At 37.5% G+C, this 27,263-nt stretch overlaps 7 protein-coding genes across 7 annotated transcripts; all 7 read left to right on the plus strand.

The window, feature by feature from the left end:
- Positions 1-1,138: 1,138 nt before the first annotated feature.
- Positions 1,139-1,618, plus strand: LOC140275297 (ladderlectin-like). Its single transcript, XM_072370736.1, has one exon. The coding sequence runs from the start codon at positions 1,139-1,141 to the stop codon at positions 1,616-1,618; it is 480 nt and encodes a 159-aa protein (XP_072226837.1).
- Positions 1,619-4,271: 2,653 nt separating this feature from the next.
- Positions 4,272-4,754, plus strand: LOC140274740 (ladderlectin-like). Its single transcript, XM_072370105.1, has 2 exons — positions 4,272-4,651; positions 4,748-4,754. The coding sequence occupies exons 1-2, from the start codon at positions 4,272-4,274 to the stop codon at positions 4,752-4,754; spliced, it is 387 nt and encodes a 128-aa protein (XP_072226206.1).
- A 3,103-nt stretch (positions 4,755-7,857) lies between these two features.
- On the plus strand, positions 7,858-8,340 carry LOC140274741 (ladderlectin-like). The gene is made up of 2 exons (XM_072370106.1): positions 7,858-8,237; positions 8,334-8,340. The coding sequence occupies exons 1-2, from the start codon at positions 7,858-7,860 to the stop codon at positions 8,338-8,340; spliced, it is 387 nt and encodes a 128-aa protein (XP_072226207.1).
- A 3,103-nt stretch (positions 8,341-11,443) lies between these two features.
- On the plus strand, positions 11,444-11,926 carry LOC140274742 (ladderlectin-like). Its single transcript, XM_072370107.1, has 2 exons — positions 11,444-11,823; positions 11,920-11,926. The coding sequence occupies exons 1-2, from the start codon at positions 11,444-11,446 to the stop codon at positions 11,924-11,926; spliced, it is 387 nt and encodes a 128-aa protein (XP_072226208.1).
- Positions 11,927-14,581: 2,655 nt separating this feature from the next.
- LOC140274743 (lactose-binding lectin l-2-like) lies at positions 14,582-18,905 on the plus strand. The gene is made up of 2 exons (XM_072370108.1): positions 14,582-14,961; positions 18,425-18,905. Exons 1-2 carry the CDS (start codon positions 14,582-14,584, stop codon positions 18,903-18,905), a joined length of 861 nt encoding a protein of 286 aa, XP_072226209.1.
- A 3,322-nt stretch (positions 18,906-22,227) lies between these two features.
- On the plus strand, positions 22,228-22,707 carry LOC140274744 (ladderlectin-like). The gene has a single exon (XM_072370109.1). It carries the CDS (start codon positions 22,228-22,230, stop codon positions 22,705-22,707), a length of 480 nt encoding a protein of 159 aa, XP_072226210.1.
- Positions 22,708-26,024: 3,317 nt separating this feature from the next.
- On the plus strand, positions 26,025-26,504 carry LOC140275647 (ladderlectin-like). Its single transcript, XM_072371152.1, has one exon. The coding sequence runs from the start codon at positions 26,025-26,027 to the stop codon at positions 26,502-26,504; it is 480 nt and encodes a 159-aa protein (XP_072227253.1).
- The last annotated feature ends 759 nt before the right edge of the window (positions 26,505-27,263 follow it).

Consider the following 27,263-nt stretch of genomic DNA (forward strand, 5'->3'; position numbering starts at 1 on the left):
TGTTGTAATCCTACCGCTAAGAAGGGTAGGTCCTAAGCACCATGATGTGCAATGCTCCTATTTTACTTTACACTTAAAATACCTTCTGAGGGATTCAAATCGAAACATTTAGGATAAAACAATAATAATAATAGCATCTTGCTATATTAAAAGATTGCAATCCTTTCAGGGTCTGTTATTTTATTTAACCCAAGAGCGAGCCATCATTACTGTAACTCAAATAGGAAAACTGTCTATATGAATGTTTACTCCATCAACAAATGATGATAAAACTGAATTGCTCGACAGAAAAGACGTTGGAAGTTTTGATTAGCTCAATGAAAATAAATATGCTAAAATCAAATTTGAATTAAAATGACTGAATATCAAGTTTTATCAGACATCAAAGTGATCGAACAGCGTTCTTTGGCCAATGTTCAGATATTGTGTTGTTGTATAGAGCTGAAAGTTTTTGGCTAATGATCTCACTGCTACAAGTACTGAATAGCCTTCAGGTGCTCTCGGGCAGCTTTAGGCCTGAGAATGTACATATTAAAAGTTGGCATACAGCAAAACTCATCGGAAGCCCCGATATATGGAAATAGTTCATATTCATCTTCTTCACGTTTATCTAACAGAGGTTGTACTTACATAATATAATTGGCCAGTTATTAGTAACATAAACAGGCCAACCACTGTCCATGTCATGTTCTTTAGGCTGTGATAAGCAACATGTGTGTGTGACTGTTTTTTTGGCGTGTATCTAATGTGACAGACCTATCTGACAAGATAGAGAAGCTTCATCTAACCAAGTTATTTAGTCCAGTTATGCTTTCTTAAAGTTCTGGACCATTCAAGAACATACATTGTGTAGTATGAGCAGAGTGGACAAGTACAAGATAGGAACATAGATTGTTTTTAGAAACATACAGAGTATGAATACATAATGTCTAAGAACAAAGCCAATCTCAACAGAAAAATTATATTAAGTGCACAGATTAATGATAAGATACCAAAAGTGGAGACGCCCTCTCTGTGTGATATAAAAGAAAGCAGCCTGTCACCTGCCTCTGCAGGATATTTGATGACAAGCATCAGTACAGATCAACTTCAAGACATTGACACCTTGTTTTAATTACAGACATAAAACTCCATCAGGATGTTGCTCCTCTTCATGGCTGCTCTGGCTCTGGGTGCAGCGTCTCCTTCAGATGAGAAGGAAATGCTGCTTTGGCAAGGCTGTTGTCCCGAGTCATGGTACAGCTTCAATGGCCGCTGCTACAAGTACATCGCCACTAAGATGACCTGGATTGATGCAGAGCTGCACTGTGTATCACAGGGAGCCAACCTGGTATCTATCCACAGTCGGGAGGAAGAGAATTTTGTCAAACACCTGATCAGAAGCTTTGATCCTGCTGAGAGAGTCAACTGGATCGGACTCACTGATGCTCAGAAGAATGGCGCATGGTTGTGGTCTGATGGCTCTAAATTCGACTTTAAGTTTTGGAATAAAGGACAGCCAAACAACTCTGGAGGGTCAGAAGACTGTGTCCAAACCAACTGGGGAAAAAACAAGAAATGGAATGACACAAAGTGTTCATATAAATACGCTTTTGTCTGTGCAACTCGCAGCATTTGAGTTCTTCTGATTCCACTCTGTGATTTAACATGTGTTGATTTGGAGAGTTTAATTAAACCTGTGAAACAAAGATGCAAACTGTTCAAGTTTATGTTCAAATTCTTTTAAATTAGAAAGTCTCCAGTTCATGGGAAAAATGTGAATAATCTCAAAATGTTATTTTTGCCTATTTGTTTCACTGAGAACTGTAAACACATCTGATGTCACTAACCTGTAAAATGTGTTTAGAAGGGATGCTTTCTCATGTAACTGTGCAATAACATAATTTTATCATTATCTGCTTACATGTTGCTACGATGATGAAAACAAACAAAAAAACAAGTTATTTAACAGGAACTGTTCTTAAACTGAAAGACAAGTAAAGTAATGGAAGGAAGATGATATTGAGAATAAAGTTATTTGAGATGAAAATATTGAGGCCTCCCATTCTCCTCTTCTTTGTTCTGAATACGAGACAGCAGATACATCACATCGTTAATAATGTCATCAAGATCTGTGTCATTTTATAAATCAGTATTGATTTATGTCTGTTGCTGATCCAAAACTCTAAAGAATAAAAGGCTTTGGAAAGAGCACATTGGTGGAGTTTAATTAAGTCAATAAGCTTAAAATGTTTTTCTTTTCTTTTTTTGAATAAAAAAAACCTCAATGTTTATGGCAAAAGACTTTTCAGATGATCATACTGCACCTCTTATTTCATTTACACCGATCAGCCATAATATTGACCCCCCACCTAATATTGAGTAGGGTTCCCTTCTTCTGCTATAACAGTCCTGACCTGTCGAAACATGGACTTTACCAGATATTTGTAGGTATGCTGTGGCATCTGAGGTCAAACTGTCAGAAGAAGTTCCTTTTAGTCCTGTAAGTTTTGAGGTGGACACATGATGGATCAGACTTGTTTTTCAGCACATAACAAACTACTATCAGGGAGTATGGTTTATCTGGTCAGCAACAAAATCTAGATTGATGGTATGTACAAATGTAACATCCACATAAATGGCAAGACCCAAGTTTTCTTAGCTGTACTCTTTTTAGTTTCATCATAGTCCTTTTTGAACCATGGTTGATGTTATTTTTTTCATTTTTAGTTTTTTAAAGGATTGTTTTTGTTGTTGCCTTTATTGGCAAGTTGTTTAATAGGAAATGAATGCACAAAGAGAGAGAGAGAAAGAGAGAGGGAGGACATCTGGCCTTGCTGTTAATTACTGATATTTTCACATATGTCACATGGACTGAATGTCTGGTCTCAGATCTCCTTCAGGTGGAAATCATAAAGTCTCACTTTGTGAAACATCTTTTGTTCAGACAGTTGTTCAATGGAAGGAGTAAAGACTTTAAATGCTCTGCTCATTTAACTGAAAACTTCTGAACTTTAACTCTTTAAGAGAGCTGTTGAATCTTAATTCAACAACAAAGTTGTACTACTGTCTAGTGTTAAACATTGTGTTCTTACCTGGATTTATTTTGAACATTTTATTGCTTTTTATCTCTTCGTTGCGATACCTGCATTGAAAAAGCTGTTTTCAGATTATCCATGTACTTTGGTATTTCTTCCAATCAAATACATTTTAAAATAAATGAATTAATTAATAATAGTTGCTGTAATAGAAAATACAACTTCTATTATCATTGTAAACTCATCTGCTAAATAACTATGTGTAACTCTGGTGCTCTTAAAGTACAGGCCAATGATCAACTAGCACTCAGAATCTGTAGATAAACGTATTGTTTTGACGGCCCTCACTCTCAGGGCTGAATGAGAGAAGAAGGAAACAGGCTTTAGATGAGATAATCTTAGGGTGAGCGCATTTATGACACAGCTAAGGATGCCAGAACAGTCGGTCAGTTCTTAATTCTTCACAATTCTAAATCGTTTTGGTTATCTTTACATACATTAGTCAGAGTGGGTGAATACCAGAGGGAGGACCTGATCAAAAAGCTTCTACACAGAGCTTTTTACTCTGTGTGCTGGATCACTGAGGGTTCTCCCAGTCTATTCACTCGCTATAATTCACCAATCTCTGGCCAACCACTGTCCACGTCATGTTTTTAGGGATATGATAAACAACGTGTGTGTGTGAGGTTGGTTTTAGGCTGGTATCTAATGTAAGAGACCTATCTGACAAGATAGAGAAGCTTCATCTGACCCAGTTATTTAGTCCAGTTATGCTATCTTAAAGTCTTGGACCATTCAAGGACATACATTGCGTAGTATGAGCAGAGTGGACAAGTACAAGATAGGAACATAGATTGTTTAGAAGAATACAGAATATGAATACATATTTTATATACGTATTGTATTACGGCAATGCTGTTTAAATTGTACATATGTATACAAAGCTTTGCACTACTGGATTGTTGTTGATGTGTAATTGCATGCCTGTGTTGCTGTGCTGAAAAAAAGGCTGATGTCAGAGTTGACTGAAAGTGGCACAGCGGTGTTTGTTGGCTCATGTTCAGATATTGAGGTGTTGCATACAACAGGATTTGGCCAATGATAAGACATGACACTGCAGACACCCTCTCTGAAGGATATAAAAGAATCAGCCTTTCATCTGTCTCTACAGGACTGCTGGGAACAACCATCAGTGCAAATTAATTCCAGCAATACATCAAGACATCTTCAAACAGAGATACGTAAAACGTCAACATGAAGCTGTTCCTCGTCTTGCTTTGTCTGGCTCTGGGTGCTGTATCCGCTTCAGCTCAGGGAGAATTGGCCCTACAACGTAGAAACTGCCCACAGTTCTGGTACAGCTTCAACGGACGCTGTTACAAGTACATCGCCACTAAGATGACCTGGATTGATGCAGAGCTGTACTGTGTATCACAGGGAGCCAACCTGGTATCTATCCACAGTCAGGAGGAAGAGAATTTTGTCAAATTCCTGATCAGAAACTTTGATCTTGCTGAGGGAGTCAACTGGATCGGACTCACTGATGCTCAGAGGAATGGCGCATGGTTGTGGTCTGATGGCTCTAAAGTCAACTTTAGGTTTTGGAATAGAGGAGAGCCAAACAATGCTGGAGGGTCAGAAGAATGTGTCCACACCAACTGGGGCACAGATAAGAAATGGAATGACAAAGACTGTTCATTTAAATACTCTTTTGTCTGTGCAATTCGCAGCATTTGAGTTCTTCTGATTCCACTCTGTGATTTGACATTTGTTGATTTGAAGAGTTTAATTAAACCTGTGAAACAAAGATGCAAACTGTTCAAGTTTATGTTCAAATTCTTTTAAATTAAAACCTCTCCAGTTCATGGGAAAAATGTGAATGATCTCAAAATGTTATTTTTTCCTACTTGATTCACTGAGAACTGTAAACACCTCTGATGTCACTAACCTGTAAAATGTGTTTAGAAGGGATGCTTTCTCATGTAACTGTGCAATAACATCATTTTATCGTTATCTGCTTACATGTTGCTACGATGATGGAAACAAAAAAAACCAAGTTATTAAACAGGAACTGTTCTTAAACTGAAAGACAAGTAAAATAATGGAAGGAAGATGATGTCGAGAATAAAGTTATTTGAGAAGAAAATATTGAGGCCTCCCATTCTCCTCTTCTTTGTTCTGAATACGAGACAGCAGATACATCACATCGCTAATAATGTCATCAAGATCTGTGTCATTTTATAAATCAGTATTGATTTATGTCTGTTGCTGATCTAAAACTCTAAAGAATAAAAGGCTTTGGAAAGAGCACATTGGTGGAGTTTAATTGAGTCAATAAGCTTAAAATGTTTTCTTTTCTTTTTTTGAATAAAAAAAACCTCAAAGTTTATGGCAAAAGACTTTTCAGATGATGATACTGCACCTCTTATTTAATTTACACCGATCAGCCATAATATTGACCCCCCACATAATATTGAGTAGGGTTCCCTTCTTCTGCTATAACAGTCCTGACCTGTCGAAACATGGACTTTACCAGATATTTGTAGGTATGCTGTGGCATCTGACGTCAAACTTTCAGAAGATGTTCCTTTAAGTCCTTTAAGTTTTAAGGTGGACACATGATGGATCAGACTTGTTTTTCAGGACATAACAAACTACTATCAGGGAGTATGGTTTATCTGGTCAGCAACAAAATCTAGGTTAATGGTATGTACAAATGTAACATCCACATAAATGGCAATACCCAAGTTTTCCTTGCTGTAACCTGGACCTGGCTATCAAAGTCATGTGATAGAAGATGCAGTTCATCAGACCTGGGCGCCTTCTTTCATTGCTCCACTGATATAACGCTGATGCTCACTTGTCCAGTGTGGGAGCTTATGCTTGAGGACACAGGTCAGCATGGGCACCCAGTCTATCAACACCTGCATGAAGTCTTCACTTTTGGCAAAATATATCCTACCCACAGCCAGGTGTTAATGTGACATGATAATCAATGTCTTCTCAGTTGTCATTATGTTATGACGGAAAGTTTTATTTACTTCCTACATGCAGCACTTTTTTTTATACAATCTCTTAATGATGAGTATATCAGGGGCTATCTGTGGTTCAGGCCACTTAAACAAATGGAGGGGATGAACTACTGATCTTACAACTGGAAGGCAATGCCTCTACGCCTGAGCTCTGGCAAAAACACTTCTGACACTGCTTGTTTCTTTTTAGTTTCATCATAGTCCTTTTTGAACCATGGTTGATGTTATTTTTTTCATTTTTAGTTTTTTAAAGGATTGTTTTTGTTGTTGCCTTTATTGGCAAGTTGCTCAATAGGAAATTAATGCAAAAAGAGAGAGAGAGAGAGAGAGAGAGAGAGAGGACATCTGGCCTTGCTGTTAATTGCTGATATTTTCACATATGTCACATGGACTGAATGTCTGGTCTCAGATCTCCTTCAGGTGGAAATCATATAGTCTCACTTTGTGAAACATCTTTTGTTCAGACGGTTGTTCAATGGAAGGAACAAAGACTTTAGATGCTCTGCTCGTTTATCTGAAAACTTCTGAACTTTAACTCTTTAAGAGAGCTGTTGAATCTTAATTCAACAACAAAGTTGTACTACTGTCTAGTGTTAAACATTGTGTTCTTACCTGGATTTATTTTGAACATTTTATTGCTTTTTATCTCTTCGTTGCGATACCTGCATTGAAAAAGCTGTTTTCAGATTATCCATGTACTTTGGTATTTCTTCCAATCAAATACATTTTAAAATAAATGAATTAATTAATAATAGTTGCTGTAATAGAAAAAATAACTTCTATTATCATTGTAAACTCATCTGCTAAATAACTATGTGTAACTCTGGTGCTCTTAAAGTACAGGCCAATGATCAACTAGCACTCAGAATCTGTAGATAAACGTATTGTTTTGACGGCCCTCACTCTCAGGGCTGAATGAGAGAAGAAGGAAACAGGCTTTAGATGAGATAATCTTAGGGTGAGCGCATTTATGACAAAGCTAAGGATGCCAGAACAGTCGGTCAGTTCTTAATTCTTCACAATTCTAAATTGTTTGGTTATCTTTACATACATTAGTCAGAGTGGGTGAATACCAGAGGGAGGACCTGATCAAAAAGCTTCTACACAGAGCTTTTTACTCTGTGTGCTGGATCACTGAGGGTTCTCCCAGTCTATTCACTCGCTATAATTCACCAATCTCTGGCCAACCACTGTCCACGTCATGTTTTTAGGGATGTGATAAACAACGTGTGTGTGTGAGGTTGGTTTTAGGCTGGTATCTAATGTAACAGACCTATCTGACAAGATAGAGAAGCTTCATCTGACCCAGTTATTTAGTCCAGTTATGCTATCTTAAAGTCTTGGACCATTCAAGGACATACATTGCGTAGTATGAGCAGAGTGGACAAGTACAAGATAGGAACATAGATTGTTTAGAAGAATACAGAATATGAATACATATTTTATATACGTATTATCTTACGGCAATGCTGTTTAAATTGCACATATGTATACAAAGCTTTGCACTACTGGATTGTTGTTGATGTGTAATTGCATGCCTGTGTTGCTGTGCTGAAAAAAAGGCTGATGCCAGAGTTGACTGAAAGTGGCACAGCGGTGTTTGTTGGCTCATGTTCAGATATTGAGGTGTTGCATACAACAGGATTTGGCCAATGATAAGACATGACACTGCAGACACCCTCTCTGAAGGATATAAAAGAATCAGCCTGTCATCTGTCTCTACAGAACTGCTGGGAACAACCACCAGTGCAAATTAATTCCAGCAATACATCAAGACATCTTCAAACAGAGATACGTAAAACGTCAACATGAAGCTGTTCCTCGTCTTGCTTTGTCTGGCTCTGGGTGCTGTATCCGCTTCAGCTCAGGGAGAATTGGCCCTACAACGTAGAAACTGCCCACAGTTCTGGTACAGCTTCAACGGACGCTGCTACAAGTACATCGCCACTAAGATGACCTGGATTGATGCAGAGCTGTACTGTGTATCACAGGGAGCCAACCTGGTATCTATCCACAGTCAGGAGGAAGAGAATTTTGTCAAATTCCTGATCAGAAACTTTGATCTTGCTGAGGGAGTCAACTGGATCGGACTCACTGATGCTCAGAGGAATGGCGCATGGTTGTGGTCTGATGGCTCTAAAGTCAACTTTAGGTTTTGGAATAGAGGAGAGCCAAACAATGCTGGAGGGTCAGAAGAATGTGTCCACACCAACTGGGGCACAGATAAGAAATGGAATGACAAAGACTGTTCATTTAAATACTCTTTTGTCTGTGCAATTCGCAGCATTTGAGTTCTTCTGATTCCACTCTGTGATTTGACATTTGTTGATTTGAAGAGTTTAATTAAACCTGTGAAACAAAGATGCAAACTGTTCAAGTTTATGTTCAAATTCTTTTAAATTAAAACCTCTCCAGTTCATGGGAAAAATGTGAATGATCTCAAAATGTTATTTTTTCCTACTTGATTCACTGAGAACTGTAAACACCTCTGATGTCACTAACCTGTAAAATGTGTTTAGAAGGGATGCTTTCTCATGTAACTGTGCAATAACATCATTTTATCGTTATCTGCTTACATGTTGCTACGATGATGGAAACAAAAAAAACCAAGTTATTAAACAGGAACTGTTCTTAAACTGAAAGACAAGTAAAATAATGGAAGGAAGATGATGTCGAGAATAAAGTTATTTGAGAAGAAAATATTGAGGCCTCCCATTCTCCTCTTCTTTGTTCTGAATACGAGACAGCAGATACATCACATCGCTAATAATGTCATCAAGATCTGTGTCATTTTATAAATCAGTATTGATTTATGTCTGTTGCTGATCTAAAACTCTAAAGAATAAAAGGCTTTGGAAAGAGCACATTGGTGGAGTTTAATTGAGTCAATAAGCTTAAAATGTTTTCTTTTCTTTTTTTGAATAAAAAAAACCTCAAAGTTTATGGCAAAAGACTTTTCAGATGATGATACTGCACCTCTTATTTAATTTACACCGATCAGCCATAATATTGACCCCCCACATAATATTGAGTAGGGTTCCCTTCTTCTGCTATAACAGTCCTGACCTGTCGAAACATGGACTTTACCAGATATTTGTAGGTATGCTGTGGCATCTGACGTCAAACTTTCAGAAGATGTTCCTTTAAGTCCTTTAAGTTTTAAGGTGGACACATGATGGATCAGACTTGTTTTTCAGGACATAACAAACTACTATCAGGGAGTATGGTTTATCTGGTCAGCAACAAAATCTAGGTTAATGGTATGTACAAATGTAACATCCACATAAATGGCAATACCCAAGTTTTCCTTGCTGTAACCTGGACCTGGCTATCAAAGTCATGTGATAGAAGATGCAGTTCATCAGACCTGGGCGCCTTCTTTCATTGCTCCACTGATATAACGCTGATGCTCACTTGTCCAGTGTGGGAGCTTATGCTTGAGGACACAGGTCAGCATGGGCACCCAGTCTATCAACACCTGCATGAAGTCTTCACTTTTGGCAAAATATATCCTACCCACAGCCAGGTGTTAATGTGACATGATAATCAATGTCTTCTCAGTTGTCATTATGTTATGACGGAAAGTTTTATTTACTTCCTACATGCAGCACTTTTTTTTATACAATCTCTTAATGATGAGTATATCAGGGGCTATCTGTGGTTCAGGCCACTTAAACAAATGGAGGGGATGAACTACTGATCTTACAACTGGAAGGCAATGCCTCTACGCCTGAGCTCTGGCAAAAACACTTCTGACACTGCTTGTTTCTTTTTAGTTTCATCATAGTCCTTTTTGAACCATGGTTGATGTTATTTTTTTCATTTTTAGTTTTTTAAAGGATTGTTTTTGTTGTTGCCTTTATTGGCAAGTTGCTCAATAGGAAATTAATGCAAAAAGAGAGAGAGAGAGAGAGAGAGAGAGAGAGGACATCTGGCCTTGCTGTTAATTGCTGATATTTTCACATATGTCACATGGACTGAATGTCTGGTCTCAGATCTCCTTCAGGTGGAAATCATATAGTCTCACTTTGTGAAACATCTTTTGTTCAGACGGTTGTTCAATGGAAGGAACAAAGACTTTAGATGCTCTGCTCGTTTATCTGAAAACTTCTGAACTTTAACTCTTTAAGAGAGCTGTTGAATCTTAATTCAACAACAAAGTTGTACTACTGTCTAGTGTTAAACATTGTGTTCTTCCCTGGATTTATTTTGAACATTTTATTGCTTTTTATCTCTTCGTTGCGATACCTGCATTGAAAAAGCTGTTTTCAGATTATCCATGTACTTTGGTATTTCTTCCAATCAAATACATTTTAAAATAAATGAATTAATTAATAATAGTTGCTGTAATAGAAAAAATAACTTCTATTATCATTGTAAACTCATCTGCTAAATAACTATGTGTAACTCTGGTGCTCTTAAAGTACAGGCCAATGATCAACTAGCACTCAGAATCTGTAGATAAACGTATTGTTTTGACGGCCCTCACTCTCAGGGCTGAATGAGAGAAGAAGGAAACAGGCTTTAGATGAGATAATCTTAGGGTGAGCGCATTTATGACAAAGCTAAGGATGCCAGAACAGTCGGTCAGTTCTTAATTCTTCACAATTCTAAATTGTTTGGTTATCTTTACATACATTAGTCAGAGTGGGTGAATACCAGAGGGAGGACCTGATCAAAAAGCTTCTACACAGAGCTTTTTACTCTGTGTGCTGGATCACTGAGGGTTCTCCCAGTCTATTCACTCGCTATAATTCACCAATCTCTGGCCAACCACTGTCCACGTCATGTTTTTAGGGATGTGATAAACAACGTGTGTGTGTGAGGTTGGTTTTAGGCTGGTATCTAATGTAACAGACCTATCTGACAAGATAGAGAAGCTTCATCTGACCCAGTTATTTAGTCCAGTTATGCTATCTTAAAGTCTTGGACCATTCAAGGACATACATTGCGTAGTATGAGCAGAGTGGACAAGTACAAGATAGGAACATAGATTGTTTAGAAGAATACAGAATATGAATACATATTTTATATACGTATTATCTTACGGCAATGCTGTTTAAATTGCACATATGTATACAAAGCTTTGCACTACTGGATTGTTGTTGATGTGTAATTGCATGCCTGTGTTGCTGTGCTGAAAAAAAGGCTGATGCCAGAGTTGACTGAAAGTGGCACAGCGGTGTTTGTTGGCTCATGTTCAGATATTGAGGTGTTGCATACAACAGGATTTGGCCAATGATAAGACATGACACTGCAGACACCCTCTCTGAAGGATATAAAAGAATCAGCCTGTCATCTGTCTCTACAGAACTGCTGGGAACAACCACCAGTGCAAATTAATTCCAGCAATACATCAAGACATCTTCAAACAGAGATACGTAAAACGTCAACATGAAGCTGTTCCTCGTCTTGCTTTGTCTGGCTCTGGGTGCTGTATCCGCTTCAGCTCAGGGAGAATTGGCCCTACAACGTAGAAACTGCCCACAGTTCTGGTACAGCTTCAACGGACGCTGCTACAAGTACATCGCCACTAAGATGACCTGGATTGATGCAGAGCTGTACTGTGTATCACAGGGAGCCAACCTGGTATCTATCCACAGTCAGGAGGAAGAGAATTTTGTTAAATTCCTGATCAGAAACTTTGATCTTGCTGAGGGAGTCAACTGGATCGGACTCACTGATGCTCAGAGGAATGGCGCATGGTTGTGGTCTGATGGCTCTAAATTCAACTTTAGGTTTTGGAATAGAGGAGAGCCAAACAATGCTGGAGGGTCAGAAGAATGTGTCCACACCAACTGGGGCACAGATAAGAAATGGAATGACAAAGACTGTTCATTTAAATACTCTTTTGTCTGTGCAATTCGCAGCATTTGAGTTCTTCTGATTCCACTCTGTGATTTGACATGTGTTGATTTGGAGAGTTTAATTAAACCTGTGAAAAAAAGATGCAAACTGTTCAAGTTCATGTTTAAATTCTTTTAAATTAAAACCTCTCCAGTTCAAGGGAAAAATGTGAATACTATCAAAATGTTATTTATTCCTACTTGATTCACTGAGAACTGTAAACACCTCTGATGTCACTAACCTGTAAAATGTGTTTAGAAGGGATACTTTCTCATGTAACTGTGCAATAACATAATTTTATCATTATCTGCTTACATGTTGCTACTATGATGAAAACAAAAAAAAAAACAAGTTATTAAACAGGAACTGTTCTTAAACTGAAAGACAAGTAAAGTAATGGAAGGAAGATGATGTCGAGAATAAAGTTATTTGAGAAGAAAATATTGAGGCCTCCCATTCTCCTGTTCTTTGTTCTGAATACGAGACAGCAGATACATCACATCGCTAATAATGTCATCAAGATCTGTGTCATTTTATAAATCAGTATTGATTTATGTCATTTGCTGATCTAAAACTCTAAAGAATAAAACGCTTTGGAAAGAGCACATTGGTGGAGTTTAATTGAGTCAATAAGCTTAAAATGTCTTTCTTTTCTTTTTTTGAATAAAAAAACCTCAAAGTTTATGGCAAAAGACTTTTCAGATGATGATACTGCACCTCTTATTTCATTTACACCAATCAGCCATAATATTGACCCCCCACCTAATATTGAGTAGGGTTCCCTTCTTCTGCTATAACAGTCCTGACCTGTCGAAACATGGACTTTACCAGATATTTGTAGGTATGCTGTGGCATCTGAGGTCAAACTGTCAAAAGAAGTTCTTTAAGTCCTGTAAGTTTTGAGATGGACACATGATGGATCAGACTTGTTTTTCAGCACATAACAAACTACTATCAGGGAGTATGGTTTATCTGGTCAGCAACAAAATCTAGATTGATGGTATGTACAAATGTAACATCCACATAAATGGCAAGACCCAAGTTTTCTTAGCTGTACTCTTTTTAGTTTCATCATAGTCCTTTTTGAACCATGGTTGATGTTATTTTTTTAATTTTTAGTTTTTTAAAGGATTGTTTTTGTTGTTGCCTTTATTGGCAAGTTGCTCAATAGGAAATTAATGCACAAAGAGAGAGAGAGAGAGAGAGAGGGAGGACATCTGGCCTTGCTGTTAATTGCTGATATTTTCACACATGTCACATGGACTGAATGTCTGGTCTCAGATCTCCTTCAGGTGGAAATCATAAAGTCTCACTTTGTAAAACATCTTTTGTTCAGACAGTTGTTCAATGGAAGGAGCAAAGACTTTAGATGCTCTGCTCATTTATCTGAAAACTTCTGAACTTTAACTCTTTAAGAGAGCTGTTGAATCTTAATTCAACAACAAAGTTGTACTACTGTCTAGTGTTAAACATTGTGTTCTTACCTGGATTTATTTTGAACATTTTATTGCTTTTTATCTCTTCGTTGCGATACCTGCATTGAAAAAGCTATTTTCAGATTATCTATGTACTTTGGTATTTCTTCCAATCAAATACATTTTAAAATAAATGAATTAATTAATAATAGTTGCTGTAATAGAAAAAATAACTTCTATTATCATTGTAAACTCATCTGCTAAATAACTATGTGTAACTCTGGTGCTCTTAAAGTACAGGCCAATGATCCACTAGCACTCAGAATCTGTATTCTGTATTGTTTTGTTTTGACGGCCCTCACTCTCAGGGCTGAATGAGAGAAGAAGGAAACAGGCTTTAGATGAGATAATCTTAGGGTGAGCGCATTTATGACAAAGCTAAGGATGCCAGAACAGTCGGTCAGTTCTTAATTCTTCACAATTCCAAATCGTTTTGGTTATCTTTACATACATTAGTCAGAGTGGGTGAATACCAGAGGGAGGACCTGATCAAAAAGCTTCTACACAGAGCTTTTTACTCTGTGTGCTGGGTCACTGAGGGTTCTCCCAGTCTATTCACTCGCTATAATTCACCAATCTCTGGCCAACCACTGTCCACGTCATGTTTTTAGGGATGTGATAAACAACGTGTGTGTGTGAGGTTGGTTTTAGGCTGGTATCTAATGTAAGAGACCTATCTGACAAGATAGAGAAGCTTCATCTGACCCAGTTATTTAGTCCAGTTATGACATCTTAAAGTCTTGGACCATTCAAGGACATACATTGCGTAGTATGAGCAGAGTGGACAAGTACAAGATAGGAACATAGATTGTTTTTAGAAACATACAGAGTATGAATACATATTTTATATACGTATTGTATTACGGCAATGCTGTTTAAATTGCACATATGTATACAAAGCTTTGCACTACTGGATTGTTGTTGATGTGTAATTGCATGCCTGTGTTGCTGTGCTGAAAAAAAGGCTGATGTCAGAGTTGACTGAAAGTGGCACAGCGGTGTTTGTTGGCTCATGTTCAGATATTGAGGTGTTGCATACAACAGGATTTGGCCAATGATAAGACATGACACTGCAGACACCCTCTCTGAAGGATATAAAAGAATCAGCCTGTCATCTGTCTCTACAGAACTGCTGGGAACAACCACCAGTGCAAATTAATTCCAGCAATACATCAAGACATCTTCAAACAGAGATACGTAAAACGTCAACATGAAGCTGTTCCTCGTCTTGCTTTGTCTGGCTCTGGGTGCTGTATCCGCTTCAGCTCAGGGAGAATTGGCCCTACAACGTAGAAACTGCCCACAGTTCTGGTACAGCTTCAACGGACGCTGCTACAAGTACATCGCCACTAAGATGACCTGGATTGATGCAGAGCTGTACTGTGTATCACAGGGAGCCAACCTGGTATCTATCCACAGTCAGGAGGAAGAGAATTTTGTTAAATTCCTGATCAGAAACTTTGATCTTGCTGAGGGAGTCAACTGGATCGGACTCACTGATGCTCAGAGGAATGGCGCATGGTTGTGGTCTGATGGCTCTAAAGTCAACTTTAGGTTTTGGAATAGAGGAGAGCCAAACAATGCTGGAGGGTCAGAAGAATGTGTCCACACCAACTGGGGCACAGATAAGAAATGGAATGACAAAGACTGTTCATTTAAATACTCTTTTGTTTGTGCAATTCGCAGCATTTGAGTTCTTCTGATTCCACTCTGTGATTTAACATGTGTTGATTTGGAGAGTTTAATTAAACCTGTGAAACAAAGATGCAAACTGTTCAAGTTCATGTTTAAATTCTTTTAAATTAAAACCTCTCCAGTTCATGGGAAAAATGTGAATACTATCAAAATGTTATTTTTGCCTGCTTGATTCAATGAGAACTGTAAAAACATCTGATGTCACTAACCTGTAAAATGTGTTTAGAAGGGATGCTTTCTCATGTAACTGTGCAATAACATCATTTTATCATTATCTGCTTACATGTTGCTACGATGATGAAAACAAAAAAAAACAAGTTATTAAACAGGAACTGTTCTTAAACTGAAAGACAAGTGAAGTAATGGAAGGAAGATGATGTCGAGAATAAAGTTATTTGAGAAGAAAATATTGAGGCCTCCCATTCTCCTCTTCTTTGTTCTGAATACGAGACAGCAGAGACATCAAATCGCTAATAATGTCATCAAGATCTGTGTCATTTTATAAATCAGTATTGATTTATGTCATTTGCTGATCCAAAACTCTAAAGAATAAAAGGCTTTAGAAAGAGCACATTGGTGGAGTTTAATTGAGTCAATAAGCTTAAAATGTTTTCTTTTCTTTTTTTGAATAAAAAAACCTCAAAGTTTATGGCAAAAGACTTTTCAGATGATGATACTGCACCTCTTATTTCATTTACACCAATCAGCCATAATATTGACCCCCACCTAATATTGAGTAGGGTTCCCTTCTTCTGCTATAACAGTCCTGACCTGTCGAAACATGGACTTTACCAGATATTTGTAGGTATGCTGTGGCATCTGACGTCAAACTTTCAGAAGAAGTTCCTTTAAGTCCTGTAAGTTTTAAGGTCGACACATGATGGATCAGACTTGTTTTTCAGCACATAATAAACTACTATCAGGGAGTAATTTAGATCATTCTTGCTATTATTATTTCCACCGTTAATCCTTATACTGTGCCGTCTGCATAATTTATTTTTCCCCACACAAACATACCCATAGACACACACACACTCACATACACACTTGAAACAAACACCTACACTCAGGGGTCACTTTAATCTCTTTGTTTAAAATACTATTAATATTTATTATTATCAATTTTATTTCTCTGTTCCTTATAATTTTTTTGTTTGTTTGTCATCATCTTTTCTGTTGGTGTTTTGTAAAATTCTTCCCTCGTGATTGTCACATGTGTGTTACTGACACTTTTCACAAATAAAGGAATATTAAAAAAAAATAAAAAAAATAGGAGCCTCAGCCTCTGTATATGGGATGTCTGCTCAACCAGCCAAGCAAACCGGAGCCACTGGTTGAGGTTTTTTTAACCCGAGAGATGCTAGTTTTTATTGTCTATGTGCTACTTTAGAAGTTTGGACACATGTAATTTGCAGGCCAGTTGTTGTTTGATTTTTTTTAATGATTAAGTTGATCAATCAATTTCTGATATAACAAATATGTATTTGCAATAAGAATACATAATAAAGCTCATTCCCATCGCAAAGTCCTCAGCAGTTTCAGGCCTGAATGACTATCGGCCGGTGGTTCTCTGATAGTTATGAAGTACTTTGAGCTGCTGGGGATGGCACTCATCCAGGACAACAGTGACCTCAAGTGACCTTCTTTGAAACTGATTGCACCAAAAAAGCTCTTTTATGACACGATAAAGATGGGATTACGTGTGAAAACAGATGATAAATAGTCCATGCTTAATAGAGCCTAACATCCATTTCTCCAAATCTCTTTACAACATGCGGTCTGTTTTTGTCTTTGATTTCCTTATTTTTGTTCATTTCAGTGGTGCTGAAATTTCAGCCAAACCCTACCTTTTTACATTAGTGATGGAATTATTATGCCTTTTTGTTCCAACAGATAATACAAAGTTTTTGCTGCTGAAAAATTCATCTCAAAACTAATTTCTGTTGTTGTAATCCTACCGCTAAGAAGGGTAGGTCCTAAGCACCACGATGTGCAATGCTCCTATTTTACTTTACACTTAAAATACCTTCTGAGGGATTCAAATTGAAACATTTAGGATAAAACAATAATAATAGCATCTTGCTATATTAAAAGATTGCAATCCTTTCAGGGTCTGTTATTTTATTTAACCCAAGAGCGAGCCATCATTACTGTAACTCAAATAGGAAAACTGTCTATATGAATGTTTACTAAATCAACAAATGATGATAAAACAGCAGCGAAGAAGATAATAATCAGGACTCTTCGCTCCCAGCTTGACTCCCTGCTTGTCAGACTCTCCCACTGGATCCCAGACATGGTGATCTGGCCAGACAAGCCCCTCTCTTTCAGTCAAAGATCAACCTAATGATGGAATTATTTTCAGAAGGACCACCAACCAGAAGTAGTATTTCTGACAATGGATCTGTTGAACTTGAACTTTAGTTGGTAAAATCTGGGAAACTGTTTTAGGAATGTGTGTGGATATGTTTGTGACAGTAATGCTGATAAAACTGAATTGCTCGACAGAAAAGACGTTGGAAACTTTGATTAGCTCAATGAAAATAAATATGCTAAAATCAAATTTGAATTAAAATGACTGAATATTACGTTTTATCAGACATCAAGGTGATCGAACAGCGTTCTTTGGCCAATGTTCAGATATTGTGTTGTTGTGTAGAGCTGAAAGATTTTGGCTAATGATCTCACTGCTACAAGTACTGAATAGCCTTCAGGTGCTCTCGGGCAGTTTTAGGCCTGAGAATGTACATATTAAAAGTTGGCATACAGCAAAACTCATCGGAAGCCCCGATATATGGAAATAGTTCATATTCATCTTATTCACGTTAATCTAACAGAGGTTGTACTTACATAATATAATTGGCCAGTTATTAGTAACATAAACAGGCCAACCACTGTCCATGTCATGTTCTTTAGGCTGTGATAAGCAACATGTGTGTGTGACTGTTTTTTTAGGCGTGTATCTAATGTGACAGACCTATCTGACAAGATAGAGAAGCTTCATCTAACCAAGTTATTTAGTCCAGTTATGCTTTCTTAAAGTTCTGGACCATTCAAGAACATACATTGCGTAGTATGAGCAGAGTGGACAAGTACAAGATAGGAACATAGATTGTTTTTAGAAACATACAGAGTATGAATACATAATGTCTAAGAACAAAGCCAATCTCAACAGAAAAATTATATTAAGTGCACAGATTAATGATAAGATACCAAAAGTGGAGACGCCCTCTCTGTGTGATATAAAAGAAAGCAGCCTGTCACCTGCCTCTGCAGGATATTTGATGATAAGCATCAATACAGATCAACTTCAAGACATTGACACCTTGTTTTAATTACAGACATAAAACTCCATCAGGATGTTGTTCCTCTTCATGGCTGCTCTGGCTCTGGGTGCAGCGTCTCCTTCAGATGAGAAGGAAATGCTGCTTTGGCAAGGTTGTTGTCCCGAGTCATGGTACAGCTTCAATGGCCGCTGCTACAAGTACATCGCCACTAAGATGACCTGGATTGATGCAGAGCTGCACTGTGTATCACAGGGAGCCAACCTGGTATCTATCCACAGTCAGGAGGAAGAGAATTTTGTCAAACACCTGATCAGAAGCTTTGATCCTGCTGACGGAGTCAAATGGATCGGACTCACTGATTGTCAGAAGAATGGCGCATGGTTGTGGTCTGATGGCTCTAAATTCGACTTTAAGTTTTGGAATACAGGAGAGCCAAACAACTATCAAGGGTCAGAAGACTGTGTCCAAACCAACTGGGGAAAAAACAAGAAATGGAATGACATAAAGTGTTCATATGAATACGCTTTTGTCTGTGCAACTCGCAGCATTTGAGTTCTTCTGATTCCACTCTGTGATTAGACATTTGTTGATTTGGAGAGTTTAATTAAACCTGTGAAACAAAGATGCAAACTGTTCAAGTTCATGTTCAAATTCTTTTAAATTAGAAAGTCTCCAGTTCATGGGAAAAATGTGAATAATCTCAAAATGTTATTTTTGCCTATTTGATTCACTGAGAACTGTAAACACATCTGATGTCACTAACCTGTAAAATGTGTTTAGAAGGGATGCTTTCTCATGTAACTGTGCAATAACATCATTTTATCATTATCTGCTTACATGTTGCTACGATGATGAAAACAAACAAATAAAACTTAATTTGTACCCACTTGGGTTCATGAAGTTTATATATGATGTGACCATTGATACATGAACTAAAAGATTTACTCCATCACTTCCACTCGTTTAGGATGAGATTATAAAACAGGAACTGTTCTTAAACTGAAAGACAAGTAAAGTAATGGAAGGAAGATGATGTCGAGAATAAAGTTATTTGAGAAGAAAATATTGAGGCCTCCCATTCTCCTCTTCTTTGTTCTGAATACGAGACAGCAGATACATCACATCGCTAATAATTTCATCAAGATCTGTGTCATTTTATAAATCAGTATTGATTTATGTCATTTGCTGATCCAAAACTCTAAAGAATAAAAGACTTTGGAAAGAGCACATTGGTGGAGTTTAATTGAGTCAATAAGCTTAAAATGTTTTTCTTTTCTTTTTTTGAATAAAAAAAACCTCATGTTTATGGCAAAAGACTTTTCAGATGATGATACTGCACCTCTTATTTCATTTACACCGATCAGCCATAATATTGACCCCCCCACCTAATATTGAGTAGGGTTCCCTTCTTCTGCTATAACAGTCCTGACCTGTCGAAACAGGGACTTTACCAGATATTTGTAGGTATGCTGTGGCATCTGAGGTCAAACTGTCAGAAGAAGTTCCTTAAAGTCCTGTAAGTTTTAAGGTCGACACATGATGGATCAGACTTGTTTTTCAGCACATAACAAACTACTATCAGGGAGTATGGTTTATCTGGTCAGCAACAAAATCTAGGTTAATGGTATGTACAAATGTAACATCCACATAAATGGCAATACCCAAGTTTTCCTTGCTGTAACCTGGACCTGGCTATCAAAGTCATGTGATAGAAGATCTAATTCATCAGACCTGGGCGCCTTCTTTCATTGCTCCACTGATATAACGCTGATGCTCACTTGTCCAGTGTGGGAGCTTATGCTTGAGGACACAGGTCAGCATGGGCACCCAGTCTATCAACACCTGCATGAAGTCTTCACTTTTGGCAAAATATATCCTACCCACAGCCAGGTGTTAATGTGACATGATAATCAATGTCTTCTCAGTTGTCATTATGTTATGACGGAAGGTTTTATTTACTTCCTACATGCAGCACTTTTTTTATACAATCTCTTAATGATGAGTATATCAGGGGCTATCTGTGGTTCAGGCCACTTAAACAAATGGAGGGGATGAACTACTGATCTTACAACTGGAAGGCAATGCCTCTATGCCTGAGCTCTGGCAAAAACACTTCTGACACTGCTTGTTTCTTTTTAGCCTGAATGACCTTCTTTGAAACTGATTGCACCAAAAAAGCTCTTTTATGATACAATAAAGATGGGATTACGTGTGAAAACAAATGATAAATAGTCCATGCTTAATAGAGCCTAACATCCATTTCTCCAAATCTCTTTACAACATGCTGTCTGTTTTTGTCTTTGATTTCCTTATTTTTGTTCATTTCAGTGGTGCTGAAATTTCAGCCAAACCCTACCTTTTTACATTAGTGATGGAATTATTATGCCTTTTTGTTCCAAAAGATAATACAAAGTTTTTGCTGCTGAAAAATTAATCTCAATACTATATTCTGTTGTTGTAATCCTACCGCTAAGAAGGGTAGGTCCTAAGCACCATGATGTGCAATGCTCCTATTTTACTTTACATTTAAAATACCTTCTGAGGGATTCAAATCGAAACATTTAGGATAAAACAATAATAATAATAGCATCTTGCTATATTAAAAGATTGCAATCCTTTCAGGGTCTGTTATTTAATTTAACCCAAGAGCGAGCCATCATTACTGTAACTCAAATAGGAAAACTGTCTATATGAATGTTTACTCCATCAACAAATGATGATAAAACAGCAGCGAAGAAGATAATAATCAGGACTCTTCGCTCCCAGCTTGACTCCCTGCTTGTCAGACTCTCCCACTGGATCCCAGACATGGTGATCTGGCCAGACAAGCCCCTCTCTTTCAGTCAAAGATCAACCTAATGATGGAATTATTTTCAGAAGGACCACCAACCAGAAGTAGTATTTCTGACAATGGATCTGTTGAACTTGAACTTTAGTTGGTAAAATCTGGGAAACTGTTTTAGGAATGTGTGTGGATATGTTTGTGACAGTAATGATGATAAAACTGAATTGCTCGACAGAAAAGACGTTGGAAGTTTTGATTAGATCAATGAAAATAAATATGCTAAAATCAAATTTGAATTAAAATGACTGAATATTAAGTTTTATCAGACATCAAGGTGATCGAACAGCGTTCTTTGGCCAATGTTCAGATATTGTGTTGTTGTATAGAGCTGAAAGTTTTTGGCTAATGATCTCACTGCTACAAGTACTGAATAGCCTTCAGGTGCTCTCGGGCAGTTTTAGGCCTGAGAATGTACATATTAAAAGTTGGCATACAGCGAAACTCATCGGAAGCCCCGATATATGGAAATAGTTCATATTCATCTTCTTCACGTTTATCTAACAGAGGTTGTACTTACATAATATAATTGGCCAGTTATTAGTAACATAAACAGGCCAACCACTGTCCATGTCATGTTCTTTAGAATGTGATAAGCAACATGTGTGTGTGACTGTTTTTTTAGGCGTGTATCTAATGTGACAGACCTATCTGACAAGATAGAGAAGCTTCATCTAACCAAGTTATTTAGTCCAGTTATGCTTTCTTAAAGTTCTGGACCATTCAAGAACATACATTGCGTAGTATGAGCAGAGTGGACAAGTACAAGATAGGAACATAGATTGTTTTTAGAAACATACAGAGTATGAATACATAATGTCTAAGAACAAAGCCAATCTCAACAGAAAAATTATATTAAGTGCACAGATTAATGATAAGATACCAAAAGTGGAGACGCCCTCTCTGTGTGATATAAAAGAAAGCAGCCTGTCACCTGCCTCTGCAGGATATTTGATGATAAGCATCAGTACAGATCAACTTCAACAAGACATTGACACCTTGTTTTAATTACAGACATAAAACTCCATCAGGATGTTGTTCCTCTTCATGGCTGCTCTGGCTCTGGGTGCAGCGTCTCCTTCAGATGAGAAGGAAATGCTGCTTTGGCAAGGCTGTTGTCCCGAGTCATGGTACAGCTTCAATGGCCGCTGCTACAAGTACATCGCCACTAAGATGACCTGGATTGATGCAGAGCTGCACTGTGTATCACAGGGAGCCAACCTGGTATCTATCCACAGTCAGGAGGAAGAGAATTTTGTCAAACACCTGATCAGAAGCTTTGATCCTGCTGACGGAGTCAAATGGATCGGACTCACTGATTGTCAGAAGAATGGCGCATGGTTGTGGTCTGATGGCTCTAAATTCGACTTTAAGTTTTGGAATACAGGAGAGCCAAACAACTATCAAGGGTCAGAAGACTGTGTCCAAACCAACTGGGGAAAAAACAAGAAATGGAATGACATAAAGTGTTCATATGAATACGCTTTTGTCTGTGCAACTCGCAGCATTTGAGTTCTTCTGATTCCACTCTGTGATTTAACATGTGTTGATTTGGAGAGTTTAATTAAACCTGTGAAACAAAGATGCAAACTGTTCAAGTTCATGTTCAAATTCTTTTAAATTAGAAAGTCTCCAGTTCATGGGAAAAATGTGAATAATCTCAAAATGTTATTTTTGCCTATTTGATTCACTGAGAACTGTAAACACATCTGATGTCACTAACCTGTAAAATGTGTTTAGAAGGGATGCTTTCTCATGTAACTGTGCAATAACATCATTTTATCATTATCTGCTTACATGTTGCTACTATGATGAAAACAAACAAATAAAACTTAATTTGTACCCACTTGGGTTCATGAAGTTTATATATGATGTGACCATTGATACATGAACTAAAAGATTTACTCCATCACTTCCACTCGTTTAGGATGAGATTATAAAACAGGAACTGTTCTTAAACTGAAAGACAAGTAAAGTAATGGAAGGAAGATGATGTCGAGAATAAAGTTATTTGAGAAGAAAATATTGAGGCCTCCCATTCTCCTCTTCTTTGTTCTGAATACGAGACAGCAGATACATCAAATCGCTAATAATTTCATCAAGATCTGTGTCATTTTAAAAATCAGTATTGATTTATGTCATTTGTTGATCCAAAACTCTAAAGAATAAAAGGCTTTGGAAAGAGCACATTGGTGGAGTTTAATTGAGTCAATAAGCTTAAAATGTTTTTCTTTTCTTTTTTTGAATAAAAAAAACCTCAAAGTTTATGGCAAAAGACTTTTCAGATGATCATACTGCACCTCTTATTTCATTTACACCGATCAGCCATAATATTGACCCCCCCACCTAATATTGAGTAGGGTTCCCTTCTTCTGCTATAACAGTCCTGACCTGTCGAAACATGGACTTTACCAGATATTTGTAGGTATGCTGTGGCATCTGAGGTCAAACTGTCAGAAGAAGTTCCTTAAAGTCCTGTAAGTTTTAAGGTCAACACATGATGGATCAGACTTGTTTTTCAGCACATAACAAACTACTATCAGGGAGTATGGTTTATCTGGTCAGCAACAAAATCTAGGTTAATGGTATGTACAAATGTAACATCCACATAAATGGCAATACCCAAGTTTTCCTTGCTGTAACCTGGACCTGGCTATCAAAGTCATGTGATAGAAGATCTAATTCATCAGACCTGGGCGCCTTCTTTCATTGCTCCACTGATATAACGCTGATGCTCACTTGTCCAGTGTGGGAGCTTATGCTTGAGGACACAGGTCAGCATGGGCACCCAGTCTATCAACACCTGCATGAAGTCTTCACTTTTGGCAAAATATATCCTACCCACAGCCAGGTGTTAATGTGACATGATAATCAATGTCTTCTCAGTTGTCATTATGTTATGACGGAAGGTTTTATTTACTTCCTACATGCAGCACTTTTTTTATACAATCTCTTAATGATGAGTATATCAGGGGCTATCTGTGGTTCAGGCCACTTAAACAAATGGAGGGGATGAACTACTGATCTTACAACTGGAAGGCAATGCCTCTATGCCTGAGCTCTGGCAAAAACACTTCTGACACTGCTTGTTTCTTTTTAGCCTGAATGACCTTCTTTGAAACTGATTGCACCAAAAAAGCTCTTTTATGATACAATAAAGATGGGATTACGTGTGAAAACAAATGATAAATAGTCCATGCTTAATAGAGCCTAACATCCATTTCTCCAAATCTCTTTACAACATGCTGTCTGTTTTTGTCTTTGATTTCCTTATTTTTGTTCATTTCAGTGGTGCTGAAATTTCAGCCAAACCCTACCTTTTTACATTAGTGATGGAATTATTATGCCTTTTTGTTCCAAAAGATAATACAAAGTTTTTGCTGCTGAAAAATTAATCTCAATACTAATTTCTGTTGTTGTAATCCTACCGCTAAGAAGGGTAGGTCCTAAGCACCATGATGTGCAATGCTCCTATTTTACTTTACATTTGAAATACCTTCTGAGGGATTCAAATCGAAACATTTAGGATAAAACAATAATAATAGCATCTTGCTATATTAAAAGATTGCAATCCTTTCAGGGTCTGTTATTTAATTTAACCCAAGAGCGAGCCATCATTACTGTAACTCAAATAGGAAAACTGTCTATATGAATGTTTACTCCATCAACAAATGATGATAAAACAGCAGCGAAGAAGATAATAATCAGGACTCTTCGCTCCCAGCTTGACTCCCTGCTTGTCAGACTCTCCCACTGGATCCCAGACATGGTGATCTGGCCAGACAAGCCCCTCTCTTTCAGTCAAAGATCAACCTAATGATGGAATTATTTTCAGAAGGACCACCAACCAGAAGTAGTATTTCTGACAATGGATCTGTTGAACTTGAACTTTAGTTGGTAAAATCTGGGAAACTGTTTTAGGAATGTGTGTGGATATGTTTGTGACAGTAATGATGATAAAACTGAATTGCTCGACAGAAAAGACGTTGGAAGTTTTGATTAGATCAATGAAAATAAATATGCTAAAATCAAATTTGAATTAAAATGACTGAATATTAAGTTTTATCAGACATCAAGGTGATCGAACAGCGTTCTTTGGCCAATGTTCAGATATTGTGTTGTTGTATAGAGCTGAAAGTTTTTGGCTAATGATCTCACTGCTACAAGTACTGAATAGCCTTCAGGTGCTCTCGGGCAGTTTTAGGCCTGAGAATGTACATATTAAAAGTTGGCATACAGCGAAACTCATCGGAAGCCCCGATATATGGAAATAGTTCATATTCATCTTCTTCACGTTTATCTAACAGAGGTTGTACTTACATAATATAATTGGCCAGTTATTAGTAACATAAACAGGCCAACCACTGTCCATGTCATGTTCTTTAGGCTGTGATAAGCAACATGTGTGTGTGACTGTTTTTTTAGGCGTGTATCTAATGTGACAGACCTATCTGACAAGATAGAGAAGCTTCATCTAACCAAGTTATTTAGTCCAGTTATGCTTTCTTAAAGTTCTGGACCATTCAAGAACATACATTGCGTAGTATGAGCAGAGTGGACAAGTACAAGATAGGAACATAGATTGTTTTTAGAAACATACAGAGTATGAATACATAATGTCTAAGAACAAAGCCAATCTCAACAGAAAAATTATATTAAGTGCACAGATTAATGATAAGATACCAAAAGTGGAGACGCCCTCTCTGTGTGATATAAAAGAAAGCAGCCTGTCACCTGCCTCTGCAGGATATTTGATGATAAGCATCAATACAGATCAACTTCAAGACATTGACACCTTGTTTTAATTACAGACATAAAACTCCATCAGGATGTTGTTCCTCTTCATGGCTGCTCTGGCTCTGAGTGCAGTGTCTCCTTCAGATGAGAAGGAAATGCTGCTTTGGCAAGGCTGTTGTCCCGAGTCATGGTACAGCTTCAATGACCGCTGCTACAAGTACATCGCCACTAAGATGACCTGGATTGATGCAGAGCTGCACTGTGTATCACAGGGAGCCAACCTGGTATCTATCCACAGTCGGGAGGAAGAGAATTTTGTCAAACACCTGATCAGAAGCTTTGATCCTGCTGAGAGAGTCAAATGGATCGGACTCACTGATTGTCAGAAGAATGGCGCATGGTTGTGGTCTGATGGCTCTAAATTCGACTTTAAGTTTTGGAATAAAGGACAGCCAAACAACTCTGGAGGGTCACAAGACTGTGTCCAAACCAACTGGGGAAAAAACAAGAAATGGAATGACGTAAAGTGTTCAAATAAATACGCTTTTGTCTGTGCATCTCGCAGCATTTGAGTTCTTCTGATTCCACTCTGTGATTTGACATTTGTTGATTTGGAGAGTTTAATTAAACCTGTGAAACAAAGATGCAAACTGTTCAAGTTCATGTTCAAATTCTTTTAAATTAGAAAGTCTCCAGTTCATGGGAAAAATGTGAATAATCTCAAAATGTTATTTTTGCCTATTTGATTCACTGAGAACTGTAAACACATCTGATGTCACTAACCTGTAAAATGTGTTTAGAAGGGATGCTTTCTCATGTAACTGTGCAATAACATCATTTTATCGTTATCTGCTTACATGTTGCTACGATGATGAAAACAAACAAATAAAACTTAATTTGTACCCACTTGGGTTCATGAAGTTTATATATGATGTGACCATTGATACATGAACTAAAAGATTTACTCCATCACTTCCACTCGTTTAGGATCAGATTATAAAACAGGAACTGTTCTTAAACTGAAAGACAAGTGAAGTAATGGAAGGAAGATGAGATTGAGAAGAAAATTATTTGAGAAGAAAATATTGAGGCCTCCCATTCTCCTCTTCTTTGTTCTGAATACGAGACAGCAGATACATCACATCGCTAATAATGTCATCAAGATCTGTGTCATTTTATAAATCAGTATTGATTTATGTCATTTGCTGATCCAAAACTCTAAAGAATAAAAGGCTTTGGAAAGAGCACATTGGTGGAGTTTAATTGAGTCAATAAGCTTAAAATGTTTTTCTTTTCTTTTTTTGAATAAAAAAACCTCAAAGTTTATGGCA

This window comes from Leuresthes tenuis, unplaced genomic scaffold, assembly GCF_036924035.1.
Source record: "Leuresthes tenuis unplaced genomic scaffold, fLeuTen1.0.hap1 SCAF_18, whole genome shotgun sequence".
NCBI classification, from domain to species: Eukaryota; Metazoa; Chordata; class Actinopteri; order Atheriniformes; family Atherinopsidae; genus Leuresthes; species Leuresthes tenuis.

Excerpts from the sequence above, each read along its gene's own strand:
- LOC140275647 (XM_072371152.1), top strand. The coding sequence starts at position 26,025 with ATGTTGTTCCTCTTCATGGCTGCTCTGGCTCTGAGTGCAGTGTCTCCT.
- LOC140274742 (XM_072370107.1), top strand. The coding sequence starts at position 11,444 with ATGAAGCTGTTCCTCGTCTTGCTTTGTCTGGCTCTGGGTGCTGTATCC.
- LOC140275297 (XM_072370736.1), top strand. The coding sequence starts at position 1,139 with ATGTTGCTCCTCTTCATGGCTGCTCTGGCTCTGGGTGCAGCGTCTCCT.
- LOC140274744 (XM_072370109.1), top strand. The coding sequence starts at position 22,228 with ATGTTGTTCCTCTTCATGGCTGCTCTGGCTCTGGGTGCAGCGTCTCCT.
- LOC140274741 (XM_072370106.1), top strand. The coding sequence starts at position 7,858 with ATGAAGCTGTTCCTCGTCTTGCTTTGTCTGGCTCTGGGTGCTGTATCC.
- LOC140274740 (XM_072370105.1), top strand. The coding sequence starts at position 4,272 with ATGAAGCTGTTCCTCGTCTTGCTTTGTCTGGCTCTGGGTGCTGTATCC.
- LOC140274743 (XM_072370108.1), top strand. The coding sequence starts at position 14,582 with ATGAAGCTGTTCCTCGTCTTGCTTTGTCTGGCTCTGGGTGCTGTATCC. Across the intron at positions 14,962-18,424 it reads GAGCCAAACAATGCTGGAGG|GATGTTGTTCCTCTTCATGG; the intron begins GTCAGAAGAATG and ends AAACTCCATCAG.